At 40.4% G+C, this 27,143-nt stretch overlaps 1 protein-coding gene across 2 annotated transcripts in view; it reads left to right on the top strand.

Moving 5' to 3' along the window:
* LOC310941400 (ELKS/Rab6-interacting/CAST family member 1-like) overlaps positions 1 to 27,143 on the top strand; it is a 115,533-nt gene that overhangs the window by 45,629 nt on the left and 42,761 nt on the right. For both annotated transcript variants that reach the window (XM_083906564.1, XM_083906565.1), the window contains 3 exons: positions 9,636 to 9,771; positions 11,864 to 11,995; positions 16,325 to 16,485. In XM_083906564.1, the coding sequence (XP_083762690.1) occupies positions 9,636 to 9,771; positions 11,864 to 11,995; positions 16,325 to 16,485 (429 nt within the window). The remainder of the gene's footprint in view (positions 1 to 9,635; positions 9,772 to 11,863; positions 11,996 to 16,324; positions 16,486 to 27,143) is intronic.

The raw sequence follows: 27,143 nt of genomic DNA on the forward strand, positions 1-27,143 counted from the left end.
AAGGGTGATCAAGCCGGCTAACCTAACGCTCAACTCCTGTCTCCCCCTCCCCCCCCACCACCTTTCCTTCTCCTCCTTGTCTCCTTCTTTTATCTTTACAATGCAACACTGCTCTACCCAGTCTTGCCTCAAGGTTAGTACTGCATGCCTATTTTTCTCAACCCCCCCCCTCCATCACTGTCTCCCTCATCTGTCTCCTCAGTTGCCACACTTCTTGTCCTTGCATTGAGACACTCTCTCATCTCCTTCGCGCTGTCACAAGCTCTTTTAATCATTCTCATCAAATGTGTCTGTTCTTTTGAAGGAGACACCTTGACATTTCCCTCTTCTCCCTCTGTCTCTCTGACACCTTTGCTGCCTATTTGAAGAGGAAACACGATTGTCTTCCTCGTTCACCCTCCATTACGACACCGCGCACGTCTCATCGCCTCGCCGGCATTTGAACTTTGAATAATTTTGAATTTAAGGCTACTACAGCAAACATGGTGTTGAAATTTATAACTTTGACAACCGTGAACTTTCTTACTCAAAGTCTTTTGTTGAGAAATCGCTCCAGGTTTTATGACGCAGTTAAGATGACCTGGGATTCTGCTCAAGATGTGGCTAACTATTTATTTTTCATCCCCTTAACTCGGATTTCATTATAATCTCTGGTCTGCTTCCCTGTATTTGGATTTGACCTCAGCAATTTGCCTGTTAACCTAATGTGTGAGGTCCCTAAATAAATAGTTTTAGGCAACAAGCTTATTTTACGTTATTATCAGGAGGGAAAATAGATATGTTAGTGTTGGTAAGGAGGCGTTAGCTCAGTTAACACTGGAAGAATAATGCTCTGTCCAAAAGTGTTTAAGTCTCATTAGCAGCACATTTACTGCAAAGCTCAGTATTCAACACCTACTTTATATTATATTATTCCATTGTCTTCATCCCCAGGAAAAATATAATGGCTTCTTATTTTTGTTTGAAAACTGCAGCTCTGCAGTTTTTATTCTGGACGAGGGGGAAAAAAAACCCAAGACCTTTACAAATGATGACACGGTTATTCACATTCACTCCCTGATTGGCTCTTGTTTAGTCACGACTCAGCTGTCCACTGTGAAGGAGAAGCTCCAATGAAATACTTTCAGTCTCACCTCATTGTGACTTGTGAGAAAAATGAAGCCCTCATTCTTTCGTTGTATGGAATCAGATTTGTGTTAATATTTTCAAACAACACTTTTCACAAAGCAAAAAAAAATGAATTTAATCATTCAAAAATATATTATTTTATTGTTTGAAAATTCATTTGTTCTTTGCGCTCCCTGATTTATACTTTGCGCTCCCTGATTTGTTTGTTGCGCCATGGTTTTACGTTTGTGGGCGGCCCTTAGGACAATGTCTGCTGATTGGCTAATTTGGGAGCGATAGCTCCATGGACCGGAAGTCGTCACAGGCTTGGAGTCACAGATTTACGATATTAAAAGTGGCAAATAAACGAGAAAATAAAATGGCAGATTTGAGATAAGAAGCACATTTGCATTTCTCCCGCTGTTTATGTTTTAAACATATGAACCGTATCTATATTGACTGATCAGTTCAGTCTGTGCATGTCATCTGCTGCCATAGATCATTTTATCTATAAAATGCCAATATAGTAGTTGATGTAGGTTATGTTAGCTGTCTCTCGGATGTGTTTTATTGTAATCTGTAAAGTGAATATGTCAGATTATTATTTTCTCTATGGCAACATATATCTGGGTCCCCATCCCAAGCTTGAAAATCTGTCATCCTTTTTAGAAATATGACGTGGAGTAGCTCCATGATGAGAGTTCAGCATGCAAAAAAAAAACCCAGAGTCTGAATTTTACAGACGTATCAAAGTCGTATTGCAAATTCTCTGACCTACACTTTGTGATCAACCGCATAATAACTACTTCTTCCTGCTGTTTCCTGAATTAATCTGGTGGTCTGTGTTGTGTGTTGTGTGTGCTCGGCCCCGCTCTGCTCTGCTGTAACACTTCGTGCTCCAAGTGCCAGCTCTTTCTTCGCTTCTCTCTTTTCTTTTCTTTTTAACTTCTCGAGCCACTGTTCCCGCTGCTGTCTTGTCAGCGTTTTCATCGCTGTTGTTCTGGTGTTTTGTGATTCAACTCTGGAGGGGGAAGAGAAGTGAAAGAAAAAGTTAGCATTGCCATGCTGTCTGGTAACATGACGAAAAAACGCATCTTTCTTCTTCTGTCCCCCGTTTGGGTTTTTGTTCTTTTTTTTCTTCTTCTTCTTCTTCTGGTTGTTTTGATCTCAAGCTAAGGAACTCCTCTTCCACTGTTAAGCATCTGACATCAAGGTTTCTCGAGCTTTAAAGGGAATTGCATCGTTTCTTTGGTGCGTGTGGTCCCTTTGAGGTCCCCGTTCCAACTCTGGAGCACTGTGGTTGTGCTTGGCTTTGTCAGCTAATGTGTGAAAACAAGCAGACACACACACACAAGAACACATGCTACCACCAAACATGCACATTGTTTTCTTCTGTCTTCCACACAAACACGGAAATACACAGAAAAGGGATGAATGCTGATTATTACACTTCTTGGATAAAATCTTGGATAAGACTAGATAATGCTTTGTTCATCCTACAGCAGGGAACTTGCAAAAGCAAAGATGTGTCAGGAGTGGGATTTGAACCCACGCCTCCATTTGGAGACCAGAAGTCCCTTTAGTCAGGAAGGTGTGATCTTGAGTCTGGCGCCTTAGACCGCTCGGCCATCCTGACAACTGTCTGTGTGGTTGTTGACTAGACATCATACAAAATGCTGATTGAAAAATGCACTGATGGTGAGTGAGTTAGTTGGATATAGTTTATGATGAGACCAAAGAAAGCTATTGTAGTTCTGTTCTATTCTATTGTTTTGCCCTTTTTTTTTTTAACCCTTAGAACACCATGACTATGTTTAAATGTACAGTATATACAGAGGCTAGAGTGTCTTATATCCTTTTTTTCAGCGCAACATAATAGGGCTGAACATACTGCAATTTTTAAATTGCAGGAAGTGCAATATTTGTCGAAGTCAAAATATCATTTTAGATTCATTATTGTCTTGATCTATACACATATTACTCTACACAAGAGAAAAGACTATTACCCTTTTAAATACGTTTTTCGAATGAAAATTAGTAAAAAAAATTATAATAATAATCACCATTCCCTCCGATATCACATATCATATCGCAATGACAATTCTTGTCAAAATAATCGCAATTAGATATTTATTCAAAATCAGTCAGCCTTATATCCTAGGTAATCTGATGAAAAAAAAAAAAATTAAACAACTATATAAACACACCTGACCAAAAATGACTCAATATGTATGAAATTTGGAACGTCAAAGCTCACTTTAACACGTTTTTATGACCAAAAGCAAAGAAAAACGCTCTAATTTTGTGACTTCTGCACAATTATATCACTACTATACTACTATACTAAATGCGACAAAATGATTCATAACTTTGACTCAACAACAACATTAGAAAATTAAAAAACTTTTTTAAAAGCCTGAATATTTGACCTATAAACACACACCCCCAGGATGTCTATATAAGGAGTTGTGTATTATTCCCATTCCCAAGGGTGCACCTGCGGCACAGATCCATGCCACGTGAGCACTTAGGGTTAAATAGAAAACCTTATCAAAATACAAAATACACATATTCATTTGGAATTTTTGTCAAGAACCGAGTCGATAAGATTTTTCCCAAAGAAGGAAATATTGTGAGTATCTGAGTGATTGGATTTGAATGCGTCCTCATTTACATGTGAAGTGCGATCACATCTCTATTGAAAGTTGTCCACATGAGATTAGATCTGCACCAGGCTGCTGTCAATGCCAGGTATGAGATTAAAATGTTCTCCACGTTAAACAAAGACACTGCCAACATCAACCCCCAGCTCTTTCTCACATGCTTACACGATTACTGTTATCTAAACACTTTGAGTGTTAATGTACGGTTTGTTCTTAAGTGTGCATAGAGCTCCTAAATTTCAGTTTCACACACACACACACACATACACTCACAAGTCTCAGCTGCTTCACCTCCTTATTTACAAACCAAATTTACTGCCTCGCTAAAGGAATTTCCTACAGTCTTTCTGTAATTCATAAATAATTGTTATCTTTTCTTTCTTCACGTCCTCCCTGTACCATTCCACATCATCGGCAACGTGAAAGTATAGTAAAAGTACCGTTTAAAAATTTTTTTTTTACGTTTTATATATTTTTATAGGCTCACTAAACCAAACCAATATTTCCTGCATTTTCAAAGGAAATACAGAATTCAGACTAGTTAAATGAAAATCCTTGATGTTAATGTTGGGTGAACTGAGTGCAGTAAACATACATGAGCCCCTCGAGCATTTCTGATCAAATATTTATACAGGTCTCCAAATGTAATATTAATATTACCTTAATGTGGTTCCCTGGGTATTAGCTGCATGCTAATGAGGGAAGTTAAAACTTTTTTTTTCTTGATATTTACTGAAGATTGCGTGTGTATATGTGTGTTTTATTTATTTTATTTTATTTTAGTTGAAAACTTTTCCTTTAAAACCTTACATTTTTAATGAAGGCCGCTGCTCTGTGTTTGTGTAGATCACATGATTGCGTGTTTATCGTCGAGATATCGCTGTGGTTACGCACAATTGGGTGGTGTTTGTGTATGTTTACAGCATTATTATTATTACACACATGTGTTTTGAGTGTGTGTCAGTGGATGCATGTTGTTATGTTCCGTACACAGATTTGCGTGTGGTCCAATTTCAGACATTTGATCCATGCAGGTTGTGTTTGGATTTGTTTATACCGTGTGATTGTGTACGTGTGTGTGTGCGGACGTGGTTGTGTTTACAGTGTTGTGGCTCAAGTGAACTTGTTGTGATTTCAGGGGTTAGGAGGAAGGGAATATTTGACATGTTGACACTACTTCGCCGAGCAGAGTAATCGAGTTCAAATCAAAACTTCAGTTTTATATAAACTGTATTTATTTGAGACGGAGAAAGCGGAAAGAAAGGATGGAGCTGGTGTGATGTAGTAGAATCTAAACACTCTTTCAAACCTTGTGAGGTACTTTTTCAAATGAATCGTCAGCTCGTCAAGCCTGATAACGAACTTTTGTCTTTTTTTTTTTCAAATAATTTAATGTTTAAAAAAGAATCAAAAATGTTGTTTCAGCCATTGTCATTTTTTAAAGTTATATTTTTTGTCAATATATATATATATATATATATCCTTTTTTTCAAAAAGAGTTTCAACTTTTGTTATTTATTCATTTATTAATTAAATGTAATGTTTCATCTGAATCAGGTGTTTTTGGAGCAGGGCAACATCCAAAACAATTAAATCTATTAACTCAATGTAATGAATGATGTATTTAGTGTCTTAGAATAGTAATTACAGTCAGTGCCATGATATTAATTTATTAAACCCTGGCAGAATTAAAGGTTCTTCATATAAAACACAGCATTGAAGCCAATATCCAGACTTTTACAGAGTAGTTTTTGACTTAAAAACCAGGAAATATTCCCATTTAAGAAGCTGAAACAATCCTAAAACTTGCTTGTTCTTCAATTAGCCACAGCTTTTTGTTCCATTTATGATAGTTGTATGTTCTAGACCAATTAGAATATGTAATGCATACATCAAATCTATCCTAAAACAAATTCCCATTGCAATATCTGTCAGAAAAGTTGCAATCACAGTAGATATTTTACCCTAATTGTTCAGCCCTAATGCATTTTATATACATATAACATTGAAATATTTGCAGATTGTGAAACATTATGGTCGAAACGGTTGTTTTACAGTTTTTTGTGAAGGTAAAACACAGGACAAGAGTGACTAAAGAGGGAGAGGCAGGAATAAGGCAGAGGGGGAAAAAGTAGTAAATGGTTCATGGTCTGATGAAAATATTTCATCTGAAGAGTAAAGGCTAATGTTGCATTTGGATTCAGAGCTGGAAGGAAAAAGAGAGCGCGGTGAGGAGAAGTGCATTTGTCCTCTCGAGATTGACGTGGTGTAAATAAAGAGTTGCTTTCAAGCAAGCGATTCTGCTGCAGTGTCCAAATAAATGGCAAACAAGGGTGGGAGAGGGGGGGGGGGGGAGTCGGGCTTTGGTTTTGGACGGCTGATGTGAGAGGAAGATGAAGAGGAAGTCGCTGCGGTCGGAAGGCGAATGCGTGATAGTTAGCCATTCATATTACACGCGCGGTGAGTGATACGTCGGGCAAGTAAGTGAAGTTAGAGCAAAACAAGTGTTAAGTATCAGGGAAATCAGAGGACGGAGAGAGAGTAAGTGGGGACTCGAGTGTTGACTCAATTGGAAATATTGCAAACCAGAAGTCCATTTCACATGCACATACGCTCACATGCGTGGAGTCAATATAGCGTGAAGCGGGGGGGGGGGGGAACCTCAGAGAGCTAACCAGATGGTCGGAGCTTCCTGGAAATCCTCCAGTAGGAACATTCCTGCCTGTTTATGACCTGTTGCACATGCACACAGGGGCGTATTTCACACAAAAATTGATCCCAAATATTCAAATAACTTTTCATTCAGGGTGGGACCCCGACGGGGACACAAAAATCACCCCATAATGAGTCTCTAACAATACGCCACATATGTTAATCCTTAAAGAAAAAGCCACACACACAGAGACTCTCTTAGTCATTATTATTGTGTGAGTTTTGCACAGCCAGGTGCTGCAGAGTTTTTGGCCCCATCGTCACTTACAGGATCAGATTTTCATCCAGGTTACTAAATTTCTCTGGACGCTTTGCAGTTAGGGGGGGGAGGGAGGATTTTATGTCCCCGTCCTCTGCCAATATCATTTCTCAACTTTTTTCTGGCACCGACGCTGACATAAAAGAAATTTGATGGATTAACACCAGTATTTCAGGTTAGCGGAGCAGGTAGTTAAAGGCTCACATACAGTTAAATATTTACACTCTACGACAAGGTATTTTACTTCAGGTGTAATGAAAAGTAAGTGTAATGGGATGGTTCTTTATGGAGATGAAATGCTTGAAATTAAAATACAAACTATGTAGTGTCATTCAGACTAGTGCAGTGCCTGTCGGAAGTATGTATTCCTACACTCTTCGAAATAAGGGTTCCCTATACAAGGGCTGAGGTTCTACCTGGAACCATTTGCTTCTGAAAAACCTATTCCTGAAGATATTGTTTTTCAAGGGTTCTTGGTAACACTAATGGTTCCAGTAAGAACCATTTTGATCCAGAGAACCCTTTAAAAGCAAAATAGTAGCGTGCTAATGCTAAATAAATATGACACACAGACACAACTTGCTTTATAGATTAATGATTTTGTTTGTGCGAAACTAAACTGAAACTTTTTGAGGATTTCCCATCACTGGAGTCATTTTTACTGGCAGTGAGATTATAGATAATCTCTGAGCCTGTAAAAAAACATAACAGCATAACATTTGCACAGCGCAGGCAGACATTGTGCACACATAAAAAAACAAACATACAACAGATTCAAGGGCAAACATAGCCGAGTGAAAAAGAATGCCTTTGATTGAGTTTGATCAGTTTCTGATGCGTCAGCCGCTTCGTTTATTTTCGTCTCGCGACTTGTCTTCGTTGGAAAAGTGCCACTGTGTGAAGAACATGTGTGCGTCTGTGTGTGTGTGTGCTTACACATCCATCCCCAAGTGTTTGACTTCTTCCCTTTGTTTGTGTCATGATCCAGCAGACTTTTGTTAAACCTTTCTGGGATGATCTAAGTCCGTGTGTGTGTGTGAGAAAGGTATGAAAGATCTTGATTAAATCAAGCTGCGGTGATAGTTGATACTGTAAGGTCGGTGACAGAGCCACAATGGCTTCCAGACATCTTAAACAGGGATTAAGCCCTTTTCTCCATCCTCCAACTCTGCTCTCTCACATGAAGAATTTCTTTCTCTCTCTCCTCCCTTCCCCCTTTATTCATTTATTCCCTAAATGATGATTTAAACCCGGCTTCCCGACACCCTGTAATCCCTCTCTGAAATGATCCGCATGCTTCCCACCGTGGAGAAATCTCCAATGTCATCCCGTGTCATTGATTTGCCGCTTTCCGTTGCATTCGAGTCACCGATCTTTGCGTTATATTGGCCCTACGGTGTTATTCATGCTCTGTATTGAGCAGAATCTCAGGCGTTGAGTCCAGAATGTGATGGTTTGTCTCGATATATCAAATGTCAGCCGACATTGTAATAAATAAATACCCAATGTTTGACAGCATTGCTCATGTTGTTGTTGTTGCTGTTGCTGTTGCTGTTGCTGCTGTCGTGTTTGTGTCGGATTGTTTTGTGCAGTCAGAAAGCATTTGTGGAGAAAGCACATTCACTAGGTTTGAAGATTCTTTGGATGTGTTTTTTTACATAATCCTCCTTTTCATATGTGTTCAAATATATTTAGATTTTTAGGATTTTGCCCCCCCAACATTTTTGTCTTTTATAGGACTGAATTGATACAAACACACAAACAAAAAATAGGATTTACTTGGGGGTAAATTGTTTATTTTTGTAGATTCTTTGTTGTTTGGAATCCGAATCTTAAAGGTTTAGTGGGATCTTTGTAGGAATGTTAAATGGCAGAAAGAAAAGAAAAAGACAGTTTGAGTGTTTAATCACTTTTGGGTGGTTTTCGTAGCCTTAGAAAAGACTTTTATGTGTACTTTAGGCTATGGTTTTGCTTTACCAAAGAAGAACAAACAGCCACAGCATGCATTTCTTATTTTGAAGCAGAAGCTACACAAACAAAGGCCACAGTAGTTCCCTGATGTACTTGGGAAAAGGAGGAGTGAGTGGATGTGCCTTCTGCAATCTCACCATTAGATGTCACAAATCTTTAAAGGGATGATGCAAAATCAACTTTTTAATCATTTTAATGAGGACTCTGGAGTCAGCAAAGTGTGAAAAAAGATGACTCAGTCATGTTTTTGTGGTCCGCCTCAGTCTAAGTACAGGAGATAAAACATGCGGTGTTGAATTCTGCACTCATTGCTACATCACAATGAGACATTCCTGAAATTGTTGTCTCTCGGAGCTCCGATTTGTCCCTAAAAAATGCGAGATTGCAGGCGAGGGCAATAGTGTATGGAATAGCGGAAGTCCGAAAAATGTGTTCTATTCTTGGCTGCACAGTGCAGCACAGAGTTCTACACAAATGTCCAGCCTCAGAGGATTTACGCGTCCAGTGGATACATTTTTGCAAATGCTAACTGCTGTTAGCTGCCGGAGCCTCAGTGACGCTGACGTAGTTTCCCGTGTCTCATTTGCATTTAAAGAGACAGGCACTCAAAACGGAGCGTTCTGAACAGGGCTGTTTTGGCAGGGTGATTGAACTGCTGTGGTGCTTCATCCTTAAGGTATTTTGACCAAAGCAGAACACCAGGGAACTAGGTGAACTTGGAGAAACAGGGTATAATACGAGTCCTTGACGATGTCTAGGTGTCCAGCAACATCTCCTGTCATCGAAATTTATTATTGCATGTATTTCAACCCACTTTGTCATGTTAAATGTTTATTTGTGATGGCTTTTGTTGACATCTGCATACACTAATTCTGTATTTGCTGCATTTTTGACAATGAATGTATGTGTGTATGTGGTTGCAGGCAGATGAAGGACCAGTCGAAGAAGGTGGCCAACCTGAAACACAAAGAGCAGCTGGAGAAGAGCAAGAACGCTCAGATGATGGAGGAGGCCAAGAAGAGAGAGGATAACCTGAACGAGAGCTCCCAGCAGATTAAGGTATGGATGGAGGGAGGAAGAGGAGGAGGGCTGAAGTTAGAGAGTGAGGAAAAGTGAAAAGTTTCTCTCCACCTTCTCTCTCGATGTCCTACCTTAAGTATTGTCTGCTATCACAACAATGCTTCATCGTAATGTGACAGTTATGACAGGGAGCAGCCTGAGGCAATGTCAAACACTCACACTCGCACACACACACACATGGTGCAGCTCATGCTGGGGGAGTGTTAGCGCGGGTAACCGAGGAGGATGACTGACACGGCGGGCAGATGGAAGACGGAGAGGGAAAATGGTGGGTGAGGTGAACTGGGAGAAAAGGTTGATAAAGCGAGAGAAGAAGTGATGAGATGGAGGGGGGTAAAAAGGAAAAGAAGACACCCGCAAAACAATGAAGTGAATGCTGTGGGTTTTAAATGTTTCCTGTGGTGTAAGAGCATCTCTTAATTGTCTACTGCGGTGTCAAGTGGCCACAAGATGAATAGTCATGTGTGGGGGGTGATGATTGCGACGGTGGTTGTCTTCATATTTCGATGTTTCAATCGTTTCCTTTAATTTCACCCTAAATTTCATCTCAAGTCGCCCTCACTTCCTCTTTTCCCTCGCTCATCCTCCTCCTCTTCCAGTAATCGTTAACCTCACTGGCCTCTCTGATTAGAGGCAGATGAGAACACTCTCTCTGCGTTTGCTCCCTGTAGCGACGGTCGATCATCGGTTTCAGGAGGTTGGGGAAGTTGTCATTTGTGCATATGGTGCGGTAAGGAGATGAGCTGTTAGCTGTGTGAGTCACTCAGACTTATGAGACCGCAGTGGTCGCAACCATAACTGGTGTGTGTTTAACCACCAATGAGGACTGGGAAAGGAATGCGAGTGTAATTTAGACCATGAATTTAATTCAAAAACAATAAGAATATTTGATCCAATTTAAGTCGGTCTGCGTCGTCGCATAGTTAGACACCAAGTCATGTGGGACCTGGAGAAGAATTACAGAGTTACAGCACATGTGTCGTACTGGAGGTTTGGTTACAGACACTGTAATGTCTCACCTTCTTTGTCCCAGTTATTCCTTCACTTCTTTCTAATGGACTTGGCAAGAAGAAGGAAGATGTTTTCAGTGGTTGGAAGTTTAATTTTACTTTAAATAATCCTCTAATCCTCCTCTGTGTAAAAGATCACACCATTTTGCTCTAATGTCTTAGCCTGTCTGGCCTAAGTCAACCTGAGTGTTCTTGCTTTTTATATGCGCATTTTTCTATTGTTTTTTTGTATTATTATTATTATTAATAATTTATTATTTTCTTTGTTTTGAGAAACCTGAAAACTTAAATAAATAGTTTTTAAAAAATCATAATAATTTATTAATAATAATAATAATGTTTAAAAATAAAAATCCTCTAAGTGTGATTCCCAAGTTCTTTAAGAAAGATGGAAGTCTACATGGGACATACAAATATTTATAAAAAAAATAAATAAAAATAAAATATTATTTCATGAAACCTGGAACTTCTCGAAGAATCTATGTTAAATTAAAGACATTTAATGTCTTCATAGTTAATAAAAATTAGCGTTTAAAAATAAAAAAAATAACTTTTTGCTGGTATTGCTATAAAAGGATGTCAAAATATATTGTTCACATTTGTGGTTATCACGCTCTTTAAAAAAAACAATTATATATGTATATAATAATAATAATAAAAATAATAATAATACAAAATAAATAAAAGAGTGCATTATCTCTATAATTTTATAAAGAGTTTATAAAGTCAGAAAAGCATTAATATTGTTTAGAACCTGGCTTTTCTGCCATCTCACCGCAGGGCTTTTCTTGATCTTATTATTATTTCATATAATATTGTAGGAGCTTTCTGGATGTATCGTGAAATGAATGAAGAATATATAACTTATAAGTGAAAGTGAAAACATATAAAAAAATAGAGAGAAGAATTTGCAGATGTTTCTCTTCAGATGAGATGTCGTCATCTGTGATCATAATCCTCCAAAACTAATGCAATTCTCATCGCTCATACTTTGTATTTCTGGAGACTACACTTGTCCATGCTGTCTTCACATTGCTCTCCCTCTCTGTCTCTCTCTGTAGGATTCTCTCCGTCTGAAGGAGGAGCGCATCGAGGAGCTGGAGGAGGCGCTGAGGGAAAGCGTTCAGATCACAACAGAGCGAGAGCTGGTGCTGGCCCAAGAGGAGCACGCTCGCACACACTCTGAGAGACAGGTACTTTATCCTAAAAAGAAGCACACAAACACCAGCATTGTCTATGACTCTTTTCCCCCTCAACCAATAAACATAATCCTCACTTCTAAGCCTTCTTTCCTCCGTTCTCCTGTCTTTGTGGGACATTTTAGACGGACATACAAGGAAACGCACTCAGACAAAACGTCTTTAGGGCAAATTAAAAACTTTTTGACATAGTCCAACATCGCCGCTGCCAAAATGTGGCTTACGGCAGTGGCAACACACATGCCCCCCCTCCTGTGCCAGCTGAGCTCATTCAGGTGTGGCTCTCTATATGTGTTTGCCCAGTCACTCCTCATTTGGAGGAGAGGTAAACACATCCCTATTTAAAGAACAGCTCGTGTTTTGTCCTCCTCGGCCAGCCGAACACACAAAAACGGGTTTACTTTAAACCGAGCGCGAGCCGACCTCTCCAATTTGTAATCCGTTACATCTATATTGAGACAGTAGGAAAGCTCCGAGGCTCAGAAGGGAAAGGTTTAGTGGATTCAACCACAGACCAGTGTGTGTGTGTGTGTGTTGTTCCCCTGGGCACCAATGACTTAACGAGGCCATAGAGATGGGAAACGTTCCTCGGAGCCAGGATGGGTTTTGACAAGTGGGGAAAAAACAGCGTGGGCTGTGGGGGATGAAAACTGTCCTGTGAAAACACGGCTCGCTGTAGCTCTTGGCACAAACGGCTGGACTCCATTGTTATTACTGCCTCTGAATGTTGGCCGTCCTCTCTGGCCCTCTGCTCGCCCAGACTACTTCTGGACAGACACCTTAAAGACGGGCAGGCATGCAAGCAGATGTTTTATTTTGAGGTATTTTTGCTGACACCTCCGTTCGTGGCGCGTGTTAATGAGCAAGACAGCAGTACCAGAGACAGATACGGAGGAGGGAATGATGGAAAAGAAGCACAGACGGACAGACAGGAACAGACCTGTGGTGCATCATTTTCAGACATGGTTATTTTTCTTTAATTTAATTTAATGATGCAACCAAAATAAATCTTGTTTTGAGTTTGAATATAATAATAAATGCAGCTTTATTGGAGTAATCGGGGGAATAGAATACAGAGAGTAATTCAGTACTGGGCTCTGTCAGTTAAAACTGCAGCTTTAAACTTGACTGAGGGAGCGTTTGTTTGTATACTGCGGCAGTGCATGGTCGTGTGACAGCAAACTCCTGAATCGCTGGGATTTTTGAGCAGTAGAATTCACTTTTCGGAAATTTTGATTGGCACTTCTTCATGTTTTCAGTAGTGCAATAGGTTAACGCATGGCGCCTTTCCATGACGACTGACCGGAAAAAGACGCGCGTGACGTCATGTTTACGTGCCACGACATCCGAGTCCAGGCACCGTTTACCAGTTTGCTCCGTTAGCTGCATTAGCTCCTTTAGCGCACCTTCAGTCGAACTGGAGCGCTCTGTTTATAAGACGAAAAGAGTGGCGCTACAAATAACCAGCGTACCTGTGTTCTGCGTATATGTGCCTCTGTTTTTAAAGTTTAGCGTTACTTTAAAGACTAATTTTAACAATCGGGAGTCACGTAAACATGACGTAACGCGTGTCTTTTTCCGCTCAGTCGTCATGGAAACGTGTCAAGCGTTAAACACTGTTAACGCCTTAACGTTTGACAGCACTAGTTTTCAGTCAAACTGCAACCTGTTTACAGTTGTCTCGCTTTACTAGCGCATTGTTGTTGTTGCCTCCATCTGTACTGATGTAAAGCAAGAAGAGAAGCAGTTTGTATTTAAACACAATAGGTTTACTGTGCACAAAACTCACAACAAACGTTCACAACGATGAAAATGAAAAGGGAAAAAAATGAAAAAGTCACTTCCAACATGTTCATCCTCTCGTTTTAATTTGTTTAGACCCATTTGTGCCAAAGCTATCACATTCAATTTAGCTCTCAATGTACTGAAAACCCTAAAAATGATAGAAGTGGCAGCTTCAATTAGGCTGAATCGAGGTCATTTAGTCCAGGACGGGGTGCTGCAGAGCGTCCTCGCACTCAAATGCTTTAGTGAAGGAGCAGAAATGTCAGTGTGCGGTGGACGAGCGGAGGCGGCAGAGCCAAAACACTTGGTGCAGTCGTCGCCCAACATCAACAACGCTAACTCAGCCTTTCAGTACACACATATATATATATATATATATATATATATATATATATATATATATATATATATATATATATATATATATATGCTCTCACAGACAGGACAGTAATACACAGGACAGTGTTACACATGCATAGATTGCTCCAGACGCGCAAACATGGCGGAAAGAAGTGCTAACTGCTAGTTAAACAGCAGTACACCGACTGGGCACAGCGCAGCATTCAGCCGGAGCCAGGTGGACGCGGCCCTCTAACGGGAAACGTGTCTTTATATACACAAGCAAATTGTAAATAAACATTTGTGCGTCCTTGTTTTATAACCACATCATTTCGCATAATGATTCGTTAAAATGACGACAGAGGCCGAGGCAGTTTTCTCTCTTAATGAGCGCTGAATTAGCGAGCGTGTGCTTGTTTTTGTTACCTCTCGAGGACCCTGTTCTGGTATTAATGCTGACCTTGTGAAGACCAGCAGTCCTCATGGGAACCAAAGCCTGGTCCTGAGCCTATTTTCTGAGGAAGTGGTTTACGGGCTGGTTGGTTTTAAGATGTATTAGGCATTAACTGGTTATAGATGGTTAGGGTTAGGTTGTCAAACAGAATGAAGGTCTGGAGAATAGCTGTGCGCTGGGTTCGACCGGCAAAACCGTTGACCACATGAAATCATATTCAACCTTTTCTGCGAGACATGACTCACAAGTGTGTGTGATCACTGAAGCAAGGTGTGTATGTGTGTGTGTGTGAGACAGTGAAGTGAGTCATCAGTGACACACTCCATCAGTGTCTTCACAGACCAAACCAAAGACAGACTTCTCTTCTCTTCTTCGTTTTTTTGCAGACAATTATAGTTTCTGAACTCGCTGCACTTTCTTCTTCTTTTCTCTGGAATAGAATAAACGTGGATTGACTCAAAAATACACAAACACACACAGGGCCATTAAACTGAAAGGGTTGCAGTCCTCCTGACCTCCTCTTGTCCTCCAGCTCCTTCATTTCCAGGCCCTTCACTCCTCACCGCTTCATTCTTCCATCTCTACATCTCTTAATGTCAGCCAAAAAGTGTTCCTGCTCCTCATTTTCTCTTTCCTTCAGGTCACATCTGTCCTCTCATTTTATTCCCAACCTCTGAATCAGATTCTTAACACTGCCTGTGTTTATGACTGTATTACATACTTGCACTGTCTGCATATTCATCTGCTTTTCATGTTCTCGAGTGTCACAATTCTTCTCTTTCTGCCTTGTCCGTGTATTGTTTTAACTCTGTAATCTCTTTCTAATCACCTTTTTCTATGCCCTCATCCTCTCTTCCGCTCCTCTCACTTCCCTATGTCCACTTTTTTATTCTTCTTTATTTCCCTTCCGGTTTATTCTCCACCCTTTCACCGCCGCCACCTCGTTCCTCTGCTCCGTTTTTTTTGTCCTCTCTTTCTCCATCTCTGCTCTTTTTTGTACGCAGCTCTCTCATATTCCAATGCATGAGTTCACCACAGCCGGCTTTAGGTGGTCAAAGGTAACAAACAGAAACAGTATTATTTACTTCACCATTGCTTCCCCCCCCCCCTGTGTTTTTGTAAACGAAGAACCCCCCCACAGATTTATGAAAGCTGTTGTTGTGCACACCACGGCTCTAACAGCTGGTTCAATACGTGAAACGAAGAGAACATTACATGTTTGTGTTGATGTTTGCTATCGATGACACCAGAGAAATTATTTGTTAGACTCTACCAACTTTAAAAGTCAATACAGATCCAGAAGAAAACAAAAAAAAAAGCCAATATTTTCACTAAATGATCATGTTTTTCCATCATAATCTTCAGGGTGTTCCATGAGATTCTTCCAAGAATGAAATAGTAACTATTTATGAATGTAATAATGGTAGAAAAACATGAAATACACTATTTCTTTTATTGGAGTAATTAAAATAAGGTATCCCCCTTTTTGTCTTTTTGATGTTTTTGCTCTTCTGTTTTTCCCCCCTTAAACAATTCAGAAGGGGAGGAAGTGTGAATTGTATAGTAGCCAAAGAAACATGAGAGAGAAAAGATACAAATTCGATGTGTTACAGCGAAGCATTTCATGTAAAAACAACACACAAGCATTAAATTGACCATAAATGTGGGATAAAAAACTAGCATTTTAAAGCATGACAAAGCGAGTATATTAAAATCATGTCCTACGTTGTGCGTGTGTGTGTCAGGTGGAGGACCTGCTGGTTGCCATGGACAGAGTGAAACAGGAACTGGACGTGATGAAAGCCAAGCTGTCGTCGACTCAGCTCTCGCTGGCTGAGAAGGAAGGTCACCTGACCGCCCTGCGGGCCGAGAGGCGGAAGCACCTGGGGGAGCTGCTGGAGATGAAGTAAGAGCACAGTCACTTAATACTTATATTAATGCTAACATGTAGTTTTTTTCATATATATCTGGTTCCTATATTCCCAAATTCCATTATTCAATACAAAATAAGAGTGTATTCTTCTTTTGTTAAACCTTAAATGACTGAATCACTTAAAACCAGGATCGTCTTGACCCTCAACACTTCCTCTCAAATTAGCAACTCTTACGATATCTGCCGTCGCGTCCCCTCGTGTCTCCGGCGTTCCCAGAAGGTGTTAAGTTGTCGCGGTGAACTTCACCCGACACCTCATCAACACTGCGTTCTTTCCTCCACTTCCTCCACTCTCTCTGCTGTCTTCTTTTATCTCCTCTGTCTTTCTCTTCACTCTTTTAAAAAGCTGTTAACCGATAACCACGTTACCCACTGTCCGTGCTCTTCGTGTAATTGATTTCCTAACGCTGGCACACTGAATTAATACGTTTCAGTGCAATTTTAATAGATGGTTTTGCTCCAGCAGGTCCGATGATTATGTGTGTTACATTCAACAAGACATAATTTATCGGGCTGAAATAGAAGCCAAGAAGAAGGTCCGAGTTAGCGCCGTCCTGCCTGTTTAAACACAGCCGTGGGACATCTTATATTGTGGCATCATGGGAAAACGAGTGCACGCTGTGTGATTTAGGCGTCCTGCACGCTGTCCTTGACATTTTCTACCTACATTGCATTTCTGTATCGAGTGTATGTGTGTGTCTAGCAGTATGTCCATTCGCAGCCCAGGTGAGCCAGTTATTGGCCGTTTTATAGCTGCAGTAAATGACCCGTGTGATTATTACAGGCGTCAGCGCTCCAGAATGCGTATAGCCTTGTTTCCATATGTGAACGCGAGCGCACACATGTGTTTGTCCGCGTGCTTGATTGATTTATGGATGTCACGTCTTTGTCCTCTGTTTCCTTTTATGACCGCGCGGGGCTCCGCGATGAGTCTTTATGTAACAGACACACACACAGGTGAAGAGATGTACACATTATGTCAATACAGATACACAAGCACAACATGCAAACATGCAGACGATCTTAACCATGCATGATTAGATTTATCCCTCTCCAGTCGGTAGTTGAGTCTGTGCTATCATTTAACTTGTGTGTCCCTCCGGCATACTGTACTGTATATACTCTGTGAGTTTCCACTGATGGATCATACAGAGACCAGATGTTTGCATCTGCGTGTTTCTGTCGCAGACACACAGTCTGCACTGAAAGAGCTGCAGCTAACGATTATTATCGCGATTAATCGAGTAATCGCTTGGTCCACAGAATAACCCTCAAACCTGGAAATGATGATGTTCTCAAATGTCTTGTTTTTGTCCACAAACCAAAATGATTCAGTTTTTAATGATTTCTAGAGCTGAAACAATTACTCGATTAATTGATTATTAATGGATGACTAAATGAAACGTCAATTAATTGAGTGTTTTTCTGAAGGAAGTTTTCTGATTCGCAATGTAATTAAATATGGAATATGTTAATTACAGATTATAATAAAGATCAACGTATTTGCAACTATGCCCGCATTTGTACGTGATATCTTAAGTATTTGCCATGTAAGAGAGAAGTGGAGACTCGAGAAACAATTACTCGATTAATTAATCGTCAACTCATTTGATAATCGGTTTGAAGCTTTTTTCATGATTGAAACAAGATTTCTCTTTGCTTGAGCTTCTTAAATGGGAATATTTCCTGGTTTCTTTGTTCTATATGACAAAGAAATCATTAAAACCGAATAATTTTTGGGTTTTGGACAAGAAAACAAGACAAGACATTTGAGACATGGACCAATCGATTAATCGAGAAAATAATCGACGGATTAATTGATCGTTATATCGAAAATAATCGTTAATTGCAGCTCTAATGATTTCTTTGTTATGTGGAGCAAAGAAACCAGAAAATATACACAATTAAGCAGCTGAAGCTATGAGAAATCTTGTTTTAATCATGGAAAAACCTTCAAACCGATTAATCGAGTAATTGTTTCTCTAGTCTACACTTCTCTGTTAATTGCAAATACTTAAGATATCACGTACGAATGCGTGCATAGCTGCAAAAATGTATTTTAATCTTTAGCCATTTCCATGTTCCATAGTTAATTAAAATGCGAGTCATTTGTGACAGTAACAAGACACATTTTGTAGCTGTGTGTAAGTGTTATTTCCTTTTTTTTGGAGGCCACTTTTATTGATAACACCTTGGTAGCACATACTGGTAAAGGAAGAAAAAAAGCACTTTAAATCATTAAATCTGTGGCAGCAGACCTTGAAGAAGAGTTTGTTGCTCCCTGAACAGTGTTTCTACATTTTCAGGATAAATTATTTATTGTTGGTTAGAGTGTCTGCGTTGGCCAGCAGTTTTCTTTTAACTCATGTTTTTTATTTTTTTTGCCTAGTGCTACCACAGCTTCTTAGTTCCTAGTGTTTTCTCACGTATGTGTCGTGTGTGTGTGGGTTTTTTTCTGATTAAAGCACAGAACATAGTGGAAACTGCTCTTTGAAGTGTGCGTTTGAATCGTCTTCAGGAGCCTGTGTAGACTTTGTCACACTCGTGTGTTAGTGTTTAACAGCTCACCGGGATAAAATGGAGAATTTTCTTTCTTCTAAAACTTCTACTTTTGCATTATACATGATATTTTCTCAGCTTGTGGGAAGATTATTCTTCTCACGTTTGGGATACGGTGCGTTTTCTTCCCCAGTTAACCCTCGGTGAAGGAGTTTAGATGTTTCAGGTAGCTGTGAGGAACGGCGATGACGCCACCCGCTCGTATTTTTCACAAGACATTAGGGTTTGGTCGGGGAGAAGACGTCATCTCTCTCTGGCTTTCTCCCACATGTAAAACACGAGATGTTTAAGGTGGCTGTGTCCTGGGTGTCCGTATATCACGGTGTAATGCACATGAAACTGTCTCCGTGCACACAGGCCGCCATAACTCTCAGAGGCTTGATGTCTGATTTGTTGCCCAGTTTTTACATTGGTGTAAGGTTTAATGTTACTGTAAGACATGATATATGATACGGCATGTTTCAGAGGTTTCTGGGACAGACACGGAATATATTAACACACACACATGCAGAAATTTATTCCAAGTACAGCTGGAAGAGCGCACACACTCTTTCCCTGTTTCCTCCCTTTCCTTAATCGTATTGCCTCACACACACACACAAGCGCACTATAATGTAGTTATTAGAGTGTCTGTGTTTGGTCATTTTCACAAGCAATTTGTACATGTTTTCCTCAGCCTGTCTATTTAGTCATCTTAAGTCTGATACGCTCACTGGCCACTTTATTAGGTACACCCGATCAGCTGCTTTACACAAATGTGTAGTCAGCCAATCACACGGCAGCACCTCACTGCGTTTAGGCATGTAGTCATGGTCAAGACGACCTGCTGAATTTCAACCTGAGCATCACAATGGGTAAGAAATGTGATTTAAGTGACTTTGAATGTAGCATGGTTGTCGTTAGTATTTTAGAAACAGCTGATTTACTGGAATTTTCTGTAGTTTTTACAACGAATAGTCCAAAAAAAGAGTTAATATCCAGTAAGTGGTAATCTGTGTAACCTTTATAAAAAAGTTCTACTTGGAGCCAAAAATTGTTCTACTTAGAACTTTTATTTCTGAGTGTAAGGTAAAGGGTAAGGAATGAGGTGGCCTTTGTGCCTAATAATGTGGCTGATAAGTGATTATTGTTAGTTTCTGTATATTTGACTATTTATTTGTATGCTATAGGATCCATAAACATGGTAATACACATGAAAATAATGAGTAAATAGCCCACAAATCTAAAGATGGAAAGCAAACGGAAGAGAATTACACACACACACACACACACAGACACACATCTGTGCTCCAACATGTGACCTCCCCCCCCACTGATAAATCACCTGCAGTGACCTTCACACATGCGCGCACACCCATAAAGCACACAGACATATTTTCTTTGTGATATATATTAAAATATGGACACGGTTTTCGCTTTCCTTCCCAGCGTTGTGTGCACATGTGTTTGCAGAGCGTGGGCTTTGCAGGTGTGTGTGTGTGTGTGTGAGAAACAGCACCTCACAGACACATGTTTCTTAGGTCTGGTTTTGTGTATTTGAAAAATATAATGTAACATACAAAGATGTTCTTTGGCTTTCACTGGACAATAAATATTCTACACCTTTTAAAAGCCCAGGAAGTTTGTTTTTAGGGTTTTGATTTGCATAAACTGGATTTAATTGGTTGTAACTTGACTGTGAGGAAAAAGAACATTTCGGCTACTTAAAATCTCATATTACTTCGGTGGTCTCTTAATGAGAGTCATAACCACAGTGCGCACACACACACACACACACACACACACACACACACACACACACACACACACACACACACACACACACACACACACACACACACACACACACACACACACACACACACACACGTGAAATTAAACATTGGAAATCTCACTGAGGCTTTTCTCGATGACCTTGTCACGCCGACTTTATTCAGGGTGAAAAAGACCCGCTGTGTTTTAAACACAACCTTTGATTTGTGGACGTTTAAACTGGCTTTACATCAGAATCTGGTGGTTTTGAACTTTTTCGTACATCACGTGTGATTTGTTACAGCAAATGTGACAGTGACAGCTTTATGAAGAATTATTGAAAAACATTCCCCCCCCCACCTTTTGTTCCAAGAAGTAGTCTGAATTCGGAGTGTCTTTCCATCACAGGATTGCGTTTTCATAGAAGCTCATGTGTTTTACTGATCAGAACAGCCACATGCATAAATATTTTCTGTAAATTAATTTAAAATGTGGTTTTGGCAAACATCGCTCCATTTTAAAGCAGTCAATTTATTTTATTGCCCCGACTCACTAATGGAGAGGAGAGGACAAAGGCGAGGGATTTGACACGAAACAAGTTGCGGACAAAAACAGAGCAAGAAACAAGATTGAAGAGGTCACGGCGAGAGCTGTAAATCTCTTTTTCTGAGGGTAGAGAGACAGTAGGAGGATAATAAAATGAAAGAGAAGAAGCTGAAATGTTTTTTTGGCAGAGGGAAAAGGAAGGAAAGCATTGAGGAGAAAGACAGCTGTCCAACAACAACTCACACGAGCCAACGGAGCCGTGTGATATCCCCCAAAAAATTATATTACCTTCATCTCCGTCTCCCGCGCTCTTTCCGTTCATCTATCAATCTCTCTACAGTAAATATTAGCACTTATTTAGCACAAACATCCTCCTTTACCTTCATTTCCTGATCTTTTACCAGAATGTATCTGTTGCAGATTTTGGCAGATGATTGAGACACTGGGAGGTTATTAAGGACTTTATTCACATTAGCAATGCTTAAAAATCACATTTATTACAAGTAATAACACTGAGGCAAAGGCCCGCTGTGCAGAAACAGAGGCAGCGATGCACTTGTCAATTTGTTTTGGCGACGCTGTCGGTCAAGGCTTCCAGCAGCAGGCGACGAACGATGAGTCACGTTTACTTTTGTTTGCTTTTGTCAGGGGGAATAATGTGATATTGTAGTTGCTTTGTCTGCATGTGGGAGGCTGCTGCAGCCTGATAACACTACCAGCAACACCGAGTATATGCCTAAAATAATAATTATGTAAATGAAGCTTAGTAGATTAAATTTGCTTTGGGGTTAAAAACAAAATAATCATATTAAATGTGTTGTTTTCTCTCATTTTTGTAGTAAAAGTTGGACATAATTGGCTTATTTTCTCATCAGAAGATTGATAAATGCTGCAAAATCCATTTAAAAGCTAAATTAAAAAGATGTTTTTTGATTTCTTGTATTTAATATTCACTTAATATAAGCGACGGTTAACGGCGTCAATGTTAACGCATGCCAGTTAGCTCCTTTGGCACCGCTAGCGTGCCTACAGTCGAACTGGAGTGGTCTGTTTATTAGTGCTGTCAAACATTAACGCGTCAACGCCGTTTAACGGCGTCAACGTTAATGCACAACGCGTTTCCATGACGACTGACCGGAAAAAGATGCGCGTGACGTCATGCTCACGTGACTCCGTATTGTTAAAATGAGTCTCTAAAGTAACGCTAAACTTTAAAAACAGAGGCACACATACGCCGTACACAGGTACGCTGGTTTATTTGTAGCGCTGCTATTTTGGTTTAATAAACAGACCACTCCAGTTTGACTGTAGACGTGCTAACGGCGCTAAAGGAGCTAACGGAGCTAACTGGTAAACTATGCCCGGACTCCGGTGTCGCGGCACGTAAACATGACGTCACACCCGTCTTTTTCCGGTCAGTCGTCATGGAAACGCTCCATGCATTAACGTAGAAAGAAAAACCTATATGAATCTATTGTGCTGTTTTTGCTATAGTCTGTGAGTCTTGAAGGATCTGGACATCCTCCGCTCCGTGAACCCTGTACACGCACACTGTACTTTGAATCACGTGTATAATTACAGGCATAGAGAAAGTCAGCAGCAGCAGCAGCAAGTCGCTGCTCCGTCTTGTGGCTCCTGCTGTCAGAGCCTTGTCTGATGCCTCAAGGTGAACACTATAAATTCGCTTTATTTCTCCTTTGCTGCTCTGCTCTTCCTTTTATCTCTCTCCCTGCTTTCCCTGTAAACTTCAACCCACTCCTTGCACCCCTTCCGTCATTCCTCCTCTCATTCTTCCCACCCCTCCATCCCTCGCTTGCTCTGGTATTCCTCCCCCCCCCCCCCCCTTCATCCTCCTTCATTTCTCATTCCTTGCATCCTGGCTTCCCTCCATTCCTCCGTTCGACTTGCCATCCGTCTCCTCTCCGTCGAAGCCCACGTCTGTCAAGAAGTGCCGCTATTGAAGGATTTCGGTCGAGCGTTAATTCTTCCATTCGTTCATTTATTTTCTCGCGAGGTTCCAAAAATAATCGATGATTGTAATCAAACGATTCTGCTCTCAACGCGTCTGCGATTCGGGCGACGGAGAGTCATCACTAACTTCACACATATTCTTGTACAGCATTCTTAGTGAGGACACTTACAGACATAATGCATTTCATATAACCTGAAAAAACCCAAGTAAAATAGTGAAAACCAGCCAAAAATGTCCCAAATTCCTCACTTCTTACAGTGTTTTTGGTCCTCACAAAGGTACACATGCAAGCTCACACACACACACATCCAAAAAAACTGACAAGATAGGACGACTTCTGAGAAGATTTCGCTCCCAGAGGAATGTTTGGAGATTTACGTACACACTCACACACACACTCACACACACACACGTCCTCCCACACAAACGCATGAACACATGCTTATGGCAGTCCTCTAAACGCACAGAAGAGAGCTTTGATCCTGTCAGACAGCAATGAGATTAATCCACACTGTGCCAAAACCAGTCTGTGTAATTGTTGTGTGTTGTTGTGTGTGTGTATGCGTAGCAGACATGTCGAGAGCTTAGTGCGACAAAAAATGGGGTTCTGACACTTCGCTGAAAACAGGGCGCCCTGCTCTCTTTCTTCCGTCCTCCCCTCTTAGCGCTCGCTTTTTCGCCCTCTCTCTCTCTCTCTCTCTCTCTCTCTCTCTCTCTCTCTCTCTCTCTCTCTCTCTCTCTCTCTCTCTCTCTCTCTCTCTCTCTGTCTTCGTCTGTCCTCTTTGATTTATTTCATTCTCCCTTGTGAGAGACTGGGAGAGAGATTCGAATCAGGGAAAAATAGAGGCTATAAAAGATGTGCTGCAGTCAGAAGTTGTATTTAAATAATAGGGTTTTCCGAAGCTTTGCAAACTTCAGCTGAAATTGCGACAGGGCCTCTTTTTATTGTCCTGACCTTTTGCGTCGTAATGTGTCGTGATTATGTCACTTATTGCATGTGTCTGCACACGTATTTCAGCGTAGAAACAAAAAAGAACGGTAAGAACTAAGCACAAAGACGTGAAGACAACATCGGAACCAAAAGAAACAAGTGGAGAAAAAGAGCAGATAAAGGAAAAAAAAACAAGGGATGCGGCAAAACCTCAGCTGATTACACGTTGTTGGTGCCAGGCCATCAAACAGATCATTAAACAGCAATTAAAGAGGAAGACGGAGCAATGAAGAGGGAAAACATATCAAAAAGAAAAAGAAGTAGAAAACAAAACACACATTTTTTTTCAATCCCTCTGATTGTACGTTACGACTGCCAAGCGATTACTTTTCTATTCTGGAAATAATGAAGCGGTAGTGGACGGACAAACAGAGGAGGACAGGATGGACCAGTGGAAGAATTGGGATTGTTAAAGTGAAAAAGGAAGACGTCAGATTTTTTAGATTCAAGCACATATGTAATCAATCAATGATTTGGCTTTTTATATATGCAATAAAAACAGCAATTTAGCTTTTACAGATAATGAAAATATCTCACTGTGTTGTTTGCAATTAAACGTGGCTGGTGTTTGTACTTTGCTACACTTGAGTGCAGTAAAAACAGAATAAAAAAGCAGTTGGATTTTTTTTTAGATACAGTTCCTTACCTACAAAAATGTTCCTTACAACCCTTGAAACAGCGAATATGTATTATATATATATATTATAGTGGTTGAGGATTTTAACATTGACGTGTGTTGTCCTGACCATGTGACCTGGTCTTATTGTGTGGTCTATCTGCAGTTAATCTGGTGTTCTCAGATCATGTGTCAGTATTTATTTGATCTCTTTCTTCCCCGTTAAACCATTGGCGCCTTTTAACTTTAGTTTAGCATAGCATAAATTAGCCATTTCTCATCCTAAGCACTGGATGGCCATTAAAGGTGCAGCCTTGGATGGGTTTCATTCCTACCTGAAGTTTCTGCATCAGTCTGAACGATTCTGCGCATTATCTCTACACTGTGGAGTGCCACAGGGTTCCATTCTGGGACCCCTCCTTTTTTTGTTGTACCTGATTCCCCTTGGATTTCTATGCAGATCTTCTTCTTTCTGCTTCTACCTTTAGGGGGTCACGACAGCGGATCATCTGCCTGTATCTTGTCCTTTGTGTTGTGTTTATGCAGATGACTGCCAAATTTATGTACCCCATGACATGTAGTGATTTGATGCTGCTGCTAACTCACCATATCTTGGCTTGAGTTTCATTCAAAAGTGATTTTTACAGCGATTGCTCTAAAATGATGCTCTAAAAACGTTTACATCTGAAGTTCTTTGCCAAAATCCGAGTGTTTATGACGTCCATCTCAGGGAAAACCACACAAAACCATTAAACCCGACAGACGTACTAGATTTCACTGCACTGAGGAATGTGTGAAAGTTGCATCCGTCTTGTTTTGTTCCAGCGCAGTCTGGTTGAACACATGATAGAGCTGTGTGACAGAATGTCCATTGATCCGGCAGATCCACAGACTGTCACACTGTGCATCTGCCACTCTTCTGTGTGTTTTAACAAACATGAGAGGGTCACAGGTGTCCAGGTGTTGTTAAAGGAGCAGGTTTGGTGCTGACAGATTGTAAGCAGATGTCTCGCTCTCTGGAGTTCAGCATAAAAATGGATTTAGTGTTAAGAGAAGCTGCATCTTTAGTCACACTTCACTGTGTATGTGTGTGTGTGTGTGTGGTCCTGCGAACTCCCGCAGACCATGGATAATGCTTTCTTTACACCTTTCCTATTAGTCACAGTGTGTTTTTTTTTTTTAAACGTGTGTGTCTGAGATACAGGCAGAGAGTAGGAGGTGAAGGAGCCAGCGAGAGCAAAGCAGTGTTTGAGTGAAAGGGGGGGGAAATATGTCAAAATCTGATCCTCATTCTGTCATGCAGTAGTCCCACCTGCCCTTCTTGCACTCTCGCTCTTTTTTTACCATCCTCTCACTTCCTTTGTGTCTCTGCCTCCTCTTCCTGCTACTCCCCCCCCCCCCATCTTTCCGTTCGTGTCCCCATTCACATCTCTTTGATTTGTTTTCCCTCCAAATCCTCCTGTTATTCTATTCGTTTTTCCCTGTCAGTGCTGTTTCTCTCACTCTCTCTGTGTGTGTGTGTGTGTAAGTCTTCTTGCCGTCTTTCTTTAAGCCTCTCTGATGTACAACAGCTCCTTGAGGGAAGCTTTTCTCTCCCTCTTTAACTCTCACACACACACAGAGGTATCCTGTACACCAGCTCGAACAATTTCTTTCTCTCACTTATTCAATTTCTCTGTGTTTGTCTCTCACCCCTTTAGGTCCAGTGTCTCTGACCTACTTTCACTAGGGTTGACACACACAGACAGAGAAATCCTTACCTAAAAATATTACTATTCTTACTGTGTGTTGTTTTACATTATACAACAGGGTACTTTAACTCTTAGTGCATGCCGCAGACTGTGCACCTATGGTAATTTGACATGGGAATAACACACAACTCCTTATATGGACATCCAGGGGGTCTGTGTTTATAGGTCATATTCAGACTTAAAAAAACAATTTTTTTAAGTCAAAGTAATAGTTCATCATATAACGCATTTTTAGTAGTGATATAGTGGTAATAATTGTGCAGAAGTTAAACAAAAACTAGACCTTTTTCTTTATTTTTTGTTCATAAAAACGAGTGAAAGTGAACTTTGAACTGCGACATATTTCCAAATTTCACGAATTTAATCTGATTTTAAACATTTTGAGTACTTTTTGCTTGAGTGTGTTTATATAGTTGGTGAAATTATATGTATTTTTTTGTTGTG

The sequence above is a fragment of the Microchirus variegatus genome (genome assembly GCF_963457635.1).
Source record: "Microchirus variegatus genome assembly, chromosome: 20".
NCBI lineage: Eukaryota > Metazoa > Chordata > Actinopteri > Pleuronectiformes > Soleidae > Microchirus > Microchirus variegatus.